General features: G+C 49.4%; 1 protein-coding gene across 1 annotated transcript; it reads right to left on the bottom strand.

Annotated features, from left to right (window-relative positions):
* Positions 1-646: 646 nt before the first annotated feature.
* MBOAT4 (membrane bound O-acyltransferase domain containing 4) lies at positions 647-5,591 on the bottom strand. The gene is made up of 3 exons (XM_043513231.1): positions 5,130-5,591; positions 2,908-3,132; positions 647-1,683 (listed from the first exon to the last, which is right to left on the bottom strand). The coding sequence occupies exons 1-3, from the start codon at positions 5,279-5,281 to the stop codon at positions 726-728; spliced, it is 1,335 nt and encodes a 444-aa protein (XP_043369166.1). The 5' UTR covers positions 5,282-5,591; the 3' UTR covers positions 647-725.
* Positions 5,592-9,765: the final 4,174 nt, after the last annotated feature.

Genomic DNA, 9,765 nt, shown 5'->3' with positions numbered 1-9,765 from the left:
TTAACTCTAGCATGACAAGCAGGGACTTGGAGCCACCTGAGCCAGACAGCTAAGGAGTCCTCTAGCTCCCGTCAAAAACACGCACGCAGGTGTAGGGCTGGGGCTGGAATGCATACGAGCACATGTGTAATGGGGACTGAGGTGGGGTGAGCGAGTGTCAGGAATGGGGAGTTACTGAGGTACAGGAGGGTGGTGGTGGGGGGACAGATCTAGCTCGTCCCTGGCATCATGGCCAGAGGAGTCTGAAGATGGGATCTGATGGTTCATGAGTTTCTTATCAACAGCCTTCACTTGCCCCAGAAGGGCTTTATTGTACATCATGCAGTATGTGTAACACCAGATATGTGGCAGTAGAAAGCTTTTGTTTATCTAAATGTAAGCGGGGGCTGAATGAGCTCTCCCCTGACATCTAGTGATGAGCTGAGGGACAAGACTTCAGGAACAGCCTGTGCTTGCATAGATCAATGGTTCTCAAACGTTTTTACTGGTGACCCCTTTCACATAGCAAACCCCTTATAAATTAAAAACACTTGTTTATATATTTAACGCCATTATAAATGCTGGAGGCAAAGTGGGGTTTGGGGTTTGGACCCTGAGGGGCAGCCCCAGTGAACTCATGGCTAACGCCCAGGACAGAATGTGGACTTCTCCACACTGGAATCTCTTGCTGAAAAGGGTGGGGTGAATAGCATGGAGGGGCGGGGGGAGAAGAGTGTGGGTCAGACTCATTTTTCTCTGGATCTCACGACCAGCCACAGCAGTGAAACACCGTACAGGAGAGGGAAGAAGCTGTTGTAGGAGGCACCCAGCAGCCAGAGTGCAGAGAAGTTCCTCATCTCCACCGCAGCCGTTATGTACGCAATAATTAGCTGGGTCTGGACCCAAGTCAGGGCCTTATACAGCAGTTTGGTGTGCCAGGACTTTGCAAGTGAACGGAGAAAAGGGTGAATCCGGTAATCAGCCTCCACCATCGCTGCCCAGCATAAGAAGCCAAACACTTGCCCTGGGTGGAGCCCGTGCCACCAGGCCGAGAAGGCAAAGGTGGCCAACAGGGGCTGGGTGGGGCTGCGCTGGAAGATGAGTCTCCTTAGCCACCGGGAAGTGCTCTTGTTCCAGGTCCTGGTGAAGAGGGCTATTCTGTTGGTGGTCTCCAAGGTCCATATGTCTGCATCAGAGAGGTCGCCGCAGACACTCTCTGCACCTGGGGTGTGGCCAAGCTCCAGCCCAAAGCCCGCTGCGCTGAGGAGAGCCTCGTCGAGCACCCACTGGGAGTAATACGCCAGTTTGAAGAGCAGGGCAGAAAGCCACATGACGTACACACAGCCAAAGCCGGTGCAGTCCGTCAGGCAGGCCAGTGGGGCTCTGTAGCTCCTCACAGCCATTCTCAGCAGGTGCAGAGCCAGGGCACGAAGGCATTTCTGGCCTGCAGCCCTCAAGGGACGTGTCGGATGTGAAGTGCCTGAGCCCTGGATCTGGACCTGAAAGCTCCTAAAGGAGCATAGCGGGCCTCCCAGCAGGGCAGGGAAAAAGAGCAGGTAACTGCACAGAGGCAGTGCCTGCAGCAGTGGCTCCCTCCCATCCCCCCATTCAGATCCCATCATCACCTTCCCTTCGTGGATATCCAGAGCCAGCGATGTGACCTTCTGGGTCTGCAGCATGAGAGACGAGAGGGCGATTGTCAACCTGCAAGGGGGGGGAGACAGCAAGCAGCATGGCTGTGATAGGAGTCCCGCACGGCGCGCCAGGGTTGGTGTTGCCCTGAATGGACACACAGCGCTGCTCCCGGAACACACCCACTGTGCTGCGTGCAAGGTCGCGCTGTGTGGAGGGTGCCATTTTGAGAGCAACATGGCTTCCTCAACGTGGCATGGCCTTGCGAAAGTGCCACACGGTTCTGGCGTGTCCCGGCTCCGCCACTGCAAGGGGGCAGCTGCAGCATCAGCCCCTTCTGTGCTGGCTTGGATTGAGGAGCATTCTGGCTGCATGGGGCTGGACCCTGCCTATATAAACATCAGGTCATAGCGGGCGGAGCTCTGCCTTGGCCTCCCTCTCTGTACTGCAAACACGACTTAATAAGCCGCCACTAACCACTGGCCTGCCTCTCCCATTTTCCTGCCTTAGGCAGCTGTACAGATGGCTGAGCCAACCCTGCTGCATTTCTGCAAAAACCTGTTGTTGCTGCCAGCCACAGTGGCACCAACACATGTGACACCAACCTCAATACCCACACCACACACCCGGACCTTTAAGCCTCAATGAGCTTAGCGACTGCCTGGTTATTTGCAGTGGGCCTGCTCCGCTTCCCTATGTTCCCCTGAACGTGCATGGCACCGTCCCTGCATCTTGCCAGGAAGAGCCGATTGGACCCGGGGCGCAGTCATAGCATGGGGTGCCCAAGTGGGACAGCTGAGTCAGGACAGGGATGGGAGCAGAATGATTCCATCACTGTCAGTGCTGCCCTGGGGTGATGCTGAGCGCCCGGCCTGGCAAGCGAATACTGGAAAGGTCATGAACATTTCACATCTGGAAAGGTATATGAAGAAGTTGGGGCCACCTGATTTTAGCCCTTAATGACTGGGAGTTGCTGAGCATGAGACAGAAAAGGCAAAAATCAGGCTGTTAAACGGTGGCGGGAATCATCCCCCTAGAATGGTGAAGCACACATAGGAACGACAAGCTTTGTGAAATAACGGGACAGCTTGCTATAGCATTTCATGTGAGAAGGGAGTGCATGGTGTTAAGGCACATGGACTGTCCTCGGGAGTATGACTGCCCCTAGGGATCACACCGATTCTGCTCTGTTACACCCATACAGCCCAGAAAAATCTGGACAAGTCTTGATGCAAAATCTGGCCCAGGCTGTGTCATTTGAGGAAACAGGTGGGTTTGTGCATTGCTACCTGATACCTGATGCATGGGGCTCCTTGCAAATAATGTTCCCTGTAGTGCAGGGCCAGGTGGCAGAAAGTCTGCCAGGACATCTGGAGCACAAATGCCCATGTGGGGACCTGCAGTGGGCCGACTGAGTGGAAAATGGCCACGGAACAGAAGGTGGGGATGAAGAGCAGCAGGGCATACCATCCCATGGCGGCACACGCTAGAAGGCAGCCTCCCACCAGGAGCAAGACGTACCTAGAAGAAATCAGAAATGTTTGCAAAGGCTTTCTGAAGCCGTGGAGGTTCAGTGGATTTGGCATTGCCCAGCACTAAGGGCCGACAGTCTGCAGGTGAGGTGGGTGAGATTCTCTCCTGGTCTGGTTTCGCCCTCTCCTGTAGCTTCTTGCCTTTGTATGGATTGCCCCTCCCGCTGCCCTTCCCCCTTCCTCATCAGTGCTCCTTCAGTGGTCTAACAGAGGGTGCCTGAGGACCAGACAGCTCGCGGCACTGCCTTCCTCTTGCTTCATTTCCAGACTCATTCCCCCACACCAATCCCAAAGCAGACCTGGCCAAGTGCTGCGTTTTCTCCAGGCACTCTCCCTTGCCTCCACCCAAGCCCTGCTGGGTTCCCTCCTGGGAGGCTCTTCCATGCCAGCAATCGCTGGTGATTCTCAGGGTTAAGTACATTTTGTCTCTAAATCTTTACAAACTCACTAGCATAGCCCTGCTCTTTAGCCAGCCCTGCCACCACGTTGTCTCTGGGTCGACAGAGGCTAAGTTCCCCACATCAGTGCGGCTGTGTTTGACACCACCCCCCTGGGCCACACACTCTTCTCTAAACCCCTGCCAATGTCTCCTGGGCAGCAGGCGGGACATTCCCCACATTGCTGTGCTCAGTTCTTCCTGGCAGAGCTTGGCACTCCCCCAGGGGCAGAGGGAAACCATGAGGGTCCATGAAGCTGTGCCCCCCCCCCAGAGCCCCAAGGGGCATGGGAATTTGGTACAATATTTCCTGCTCCAGATTAGTTTCCTAACCCTAACGCAGCACCATGCTGCTGATCTTCACAAGCATGAAGGCGCTGAGCATTGCCAGCTCTCTGTTCTCCAGGGACTCACCACCCATGAGCATCGTCTTACGCTTTTCTCTGCTTTAGCTGCCTGTTTTTTCCTATCCCTCCACCCTTTAGAGGCCGAGTATCTGTACAGCCTAGATATGCATCTAACCTGATTGCTGCTGTGACTGACAGGGTGGAGGATGCCATCGTTCTGTGAGCTAACCCTTTGGGCCCGTGGGAACTCTCTCAACCTCCCAATGAGACAGGTGCCACTTGTGAGTTTGCCCTTTTAGTCAGCCAGGCAGCTTTCCAGAGGACTGTAGTCCATGGTGGATACACAGTAAGGGCTCCAGTGAAGTCCTCTGATTTGAACTTTGTATGTGTTCTCCAGGCTGGCCTTTGGCCCAAACTGTCCAACCTGGGCATCCAACCCAAAGTGACTTGATTTCTGAAGGTGCTGATGACCTGCAGCGCCATCACGTGCTGGTGGGAGAGGGGGCAGTTGGCATCTCTGAAAATGTAGGCCTTGTATCGTCGTATAGTTGCATACAAATGCCGTTGTATCCAGCTGCTGGCTTTCTGTTTGGTTCATTGTATCGCTTGACTGACCTGCAGGCCCCATTAACTCCAGAAGACCTGAGTGAACTTGGTGCATTGATCTCCTCTCCCCATTCTTTCCTCAGATTATAACCCGTGACTGCTGCCTACATGCCCAACTGTGGAGGTGGGGTTTTATAAATCACCTAACAGGAACACTAGCCCCTCTGCCAGTCAGGGAGACTTGTGCTTCTGAGTCACTTAGGTGCCTTTGAAAATCCCACCTGAGGGTCACAAGTTCGTCACTGATTCCTTGGAACATGACTTGTGATTTGGATTCATATAATTGCTGCATCTTCAAGCCAGATCTACTGTAGCTTGCAGATCTTTGCGCAAATAAAGATATTTTGTGATTCTCTAGGGCAGTTCATCTACGTATCTCAACATACTTTACAATCATTAATTACATGGGGTGAAACCAAGGCACAGAGAAGTTTTGATAAGGTCACAGTGTGAATCAGTGGCAGTCATGAGTAGATACAGAGAGTTTTGATTCCCAGACCCTTGCTGTACCCATCCTCCTTCCCTAGGAAAGAGGTTAGCAAAATTGCCTCACCTGTGAAACCTGCACTTAGACTAGAATTCACCACCAAAGCTCACAAGCATGGAATTAAAGCAAACATGAAAGCATACCTGGCATTTAGCGAGAGAGACCCAGAGGTGCAGAGATAGTGAAAGGAAACAGCAAATGGAAATGCAACCAGCTGGTAGAAAGCTAGAGGGTGAAGAGCAAGCGGATTTTCCCAATCCATTGAAAGCCTGCTTTTCAAGAGAGTTAATTCTGCAATGGTCTTCAGTTCCTGGGGCACCTAGATGAAGAACTGAAACTTGTATCTTTTCCCCTTCTCTTTATATGGGGCAGGAAGGTGGGGTGAAAGCCAAACCCCAGATAAGCAGTGTAAATGTGTCTGTCAGAGAGCAAAGCCAACGTGCTAAGGAAACGAGATTATCTGAACTGGGGGGGCCTGGCACACCGTGATACATACAAGGAGAAGAAAAGGAAAATATTCTCTTTGTTTTCGTAAATGCTATTTCTGCTAAGTGCCGACACCCCAGGACTTGTGTTCAAATGGAAAACATGCTGCTTCATATTTGGGCTGCTAAGCTCCTGAGCAACCTCCTGCTTTTCGATCACAGGAAGCATTACACGCAGAGATAAGAGAGCGTTCTTTTCCAACATGTAGCTTAAATACCAAGCTATTGGAACACCTTGATGAGGGGCGAAATGACTTCAGCAATTATCCAACGACTAAAGCAGGGCAGTTGCGTTTGCTTGGTCTCTGTGTTCTGATACCCCTGCTCCTGCAGCTGGATGGTGTCACATTCAAGCTGTTGGAAGGGCATGGAGGAGCCAGTAGAAAGACAGCAAATGAGCTAGGCCTGCTGCCATGGCTGCAGGAGGAGTTCAGGAGCAATACAGAGACAGAGCAGCTCCTTGCACACACCCTGAGATGTTTCACGCTCAGGTTTTCCCTTCCCATGATCTCAGGGTCATTGATAGCAGCCTTGTCTGTGTCCCTGGCCAGTTTACCTTCAATATGTAGGTGTATAACATTAGGCTTTAAAATATTGGCCTAAATGTATAGCAGAGAGATCCAACATGTGCAGGCAAGAGCCACACACCCAGTAGCCATGGTGCAGACAGTTCTGCTCCCGATGAGTGCTGTCCTGAGAGTCCCTCGCTCCCGGGAACGTTTGAGGCCTGGACACGCATTTAGCCAGCTGGCTATGTTGCATGTAACAGAAGGATATTGGATGTCCTGCTTCATCAGAATCCCTCAGGTCCAAGTGGCAGCAATGACTATGCCTTCGAAGGGAGTGAGGGAACATGCCAGCGGAGCTGGCTGTTCCCAGCTTCCCTCGGCTAGGCCAGGCCTTTATTTCTATGGGGAATTCACAGCATGCGGGAATGGCAGAAAGCTGTTGGCAGCCACAGGTGAGAAATGAGAATATGGAGCAGGAGCCTTCCCATCTGCGAGGTCCCCAAAGGCCATTCCAGTGCAATACACGTGCTGGTGCTCTCATCCCTGCCATGGTAACACAACTGCGGGACTGAGAATTTCAGGGCAACCGTCAGGCATTTCTGAAAGCTGGACCCTGCACCAACACTAACCCCAGGTGCACACACACACACACACACACATATATATATATATAGGGTGACCAGACGTCCCAATATTAGGGGCTTTGTCTTATATAGGCAACTGTACCCCCTACCCTGAAAACAGTGTCCTGATTTTTCACACTTGCTCTCTGGTCCCCCCACGTATGCAGTAAGTTAAGGGTCAGTTTAACAGTGGTTACACATTCACCTACAGATCACTTTGTCCCCATGAAGGAAAGATAACTATTACTCAGCACTGCCCTGTGCTCCTCCCACAGCAGGACAGTTTATTACCCCACTCAAAGGCTGGCAAACCAGGGCATGCAGAGGAAAGACACCCCCTCACACACACACACACACACAGAAGTGAGCATGCCAAGAGCAAACAAAACACAGACCTCGGCAAACCAGGCAACGTAGAGTTAAGGTGTCACCGCCGCATGCCCCTTTGAGCACTACGCAGTTCCTCGGGCTGATCACAGTGCTTTTCCCCGGCTGCCCAGCCGCAGCAACACGCACTCCCTGGATCCGCGGTGCTGCACAGGGCCCAGCAGCGGTCCATTGGAGGAGAGGAACCAGAAGGGTGATTGAGAGTCATGCCAGGCATAGACAATGGCAGGTGGTGTCAGGGAAGGGTGATGTCACATTCCCAGGGTTAACTCCACAACAGGATTTAGGCACCTAACTGCCTGATCTGCTATTGATTATGCCCAGTTGTGCGGGGATTAAGGCATTTGCCTGGGATGTGGTCAGGCATCTGACGTGCATAGGTTGGGAAAACACCTGAGGAAGAGATTGGGGAAGTGGGACACCTGCAGACAGTCATTCAGGATGGTGGGATAGATCCATAAGCCTGGACCAAGAAAATAGACTTGGAAATGCCTTCAGCATCTGTGGAGAAGTTGTACAGTTGATTAAGAAACATGAAAAAGCTTTCTCACAACATCCTTTGGATTTCGGGTATGCCACCCAGATACTGCACATCATACCCACTGCAGTACATCCTCCAGTTAGGGAACAATTGTGAGCAATTGCGCCCGCTTTGGATCAGCTGCTGTAGGAAAGGATAAAAAGAGGTGTTGGAAGCTAATGTAACAAAAGAGGGTCACAGTCTATGGGCTGTGTCCACTGTGCTGGTTAAGACAAAAGACACGAAACTGCGCTTTTGTGTAGATTCTTGAAAAGTGAACCAAGTCACCCATAAAATCTCTAACCCTTACCTAAAACTGAAGATTCCTTAATGGTATTAATGTCAGCAAGTTTCTTTCCTACTATCGATATAGCAAGTGAGTACTGTCAAATTCCCATGGTGCCAGAAGACCAAGAAAAAACTGCCTTTGTAACACCCGTGGTACTTTATGAATTTACAAGAATGTTATTTGGGTTATGTAATGCTCCAGGGACATTTCAGAGATTGGTAAAGCGTTGCCTGGGCTCAGAGAACTTTGACACCATTTTATTGTATCTAGACGACACTGTATATTCAAAATCCCTTGAAGAACATTTGCAATACTTGCATGTAGTATTTGACCTATTTGGGACATGTTGTGTCTTCTGCAGGGTGGCTACTGATCCAGAGAAACTGAAAGTGGTGGTGGAGTGGCCAGTACTTGCTACAGTACAAGACATTTTTGGGATTTGTCAGTTATTTCTGATTTCTTAATCACTTTGCTAAAGTTGCTCTGCCACTGAATGAACTGCTAAGAAGCACTGGAGGTAGGAAAATTTCTAAAGCTGCCCAGGTAAAATGAAATGCATAGTGTTAAGCAACATTTGAAGAACTGAAATTTTTTCTAGTGCAACCACCTATCCTGGTATATCCAGATTATGAACTACCTTTTAGAGTGTACATTGATGCCAGCAACAAAGGACTGGGAGCTATTCTTGTTCAGGAGCAAGATGGCAGGGAGTGAGGTTTTTTTTTTTTCTCCCTTAGACTTGATTTATTTAGGATCATTTGTACGTTTCAACTTCATCTGAAAAATCTACTTTATTCTACAAGACAGACAGCTTCCTTACCATTAGTGAAACCCTGGTTTAGAATGTTTGCTTTACATAATTGATATATTAAAACATGGAATGCTTTTACAGTTGTGGCACCGTCTGGCATCTACACAGGACATCTTTCAAAAGCTAAGATTAGGGAACCACCTAGCTTATCGGCAATGTAAGCTCGGTAGAGGTCCTCTGGCCCATTTGCTTGACATTTGTGTTTTATGCCTTGAGATTTCTTTTTGATTGCATCCTTTGAGCTTGCATTGCTTATGCAAGTCAGGGCTTAAAGAGATCTTAAAAAAAAAAAAAGACAGGAAATACAATTCATTCAAATTGGAATTCCTAGTGTTCGTCAGGGAGTAACAGAAAAGTTTCAGCATTATCTTATAGCAGCCTCATTTACAGTCTTTACAGATAACAACCCATTGACATATTTGTAAACCAGCAAACTAGGAGCATTGGAGCAACAGTGGGCTTCCTGTCTGGCAAATTATAACTTCACTATCAGAACAACCGACTGTGCAGAATTAATGTGAATGCCAGTGTTTTGTCTAGGCTGCCACAAAAGATGATTCCAAAAGAAGACTCAGATGAAAGGGAGGATTTACAAATGCCTCAGTTTCTAAATGTTCCTATCGAGGAAGTACGGTTTATTAACAATATCACATGAGTGCGTAACTGGTGAAAGACCCTACTCAAAGAACAATTATCAATGGTTTACTGTCAAACTAGGAGGATGGATCTAGTGGGATAAAATACACTGATAACACAAAGCTGGAAGAGGTTGCAAGCATTTTGGAGGACAGGTTTAGAATTCAAAACAACTGACAAATTAGAGAATTGATCTGAAATCAACAAGATAAAATTAAATAAAGACAAGTGCAAAGTACTTAAGAAGGAAAAATGAAATTCACAACTACAAAATGGAGAATAACTGGCTAGGTGGTAGTACTGTTCAAAAGGATGATCTAGGGCATCTAGTGGATCACACATGAATGAGTCAACAATGTGATGCAGTTGTTGAAAAGGCTATATCATTCTCTGGTGTATTAACAGAAATGTCAGACACGGGAGGTGATTGTCCCACTCGTGTTGGCACTAGTGAGGCCTCAGCTGGAGTTCCTTGTCCAATTCTGG

Source organism: Dermochelys coriacea, chromosome 4 (assembly GCF_009764565.3).
Source record: "Dermochelys coriacea isolate rDerCor1 chromosome 4, rDerCor1.pri.v4, whole genome shotgun sequence".
Lineage (NCBI taxonomy): Eukaryota > Metazoa > Chordata > Testudines > Dermochelyidae > Dermochelys > Dermochelys coriacea.
Note: the sequence above shows the minus strand (reverse complement) of the source record. Positions and strands in the feature narration are given on the sequence as shown.

Coding starts and splice junctions, on each gene's coding strand:
- MBOAT4 (XM_043513231.1), bottom strand. CDS start 5,281: ATGGATTGGGAAAATCCGCTTGCTCTTCACCCTCTAGCTTTCTACCAG. Junction 3,133..5,129: donor TTTGCTTTAATTCCATGCTT/GTGAGCTTTGGT, acceptor GATTTCTTCTAG/GTACGTCTTGCTCCTGGTGG. Junction 1,684..2,907: donor CAAGGAGCCCCATGCATCAG/GTATCAGGTAGC, acceptor CCCCCCTTGCAG/GTTGACAATCGCCCTCTCGT.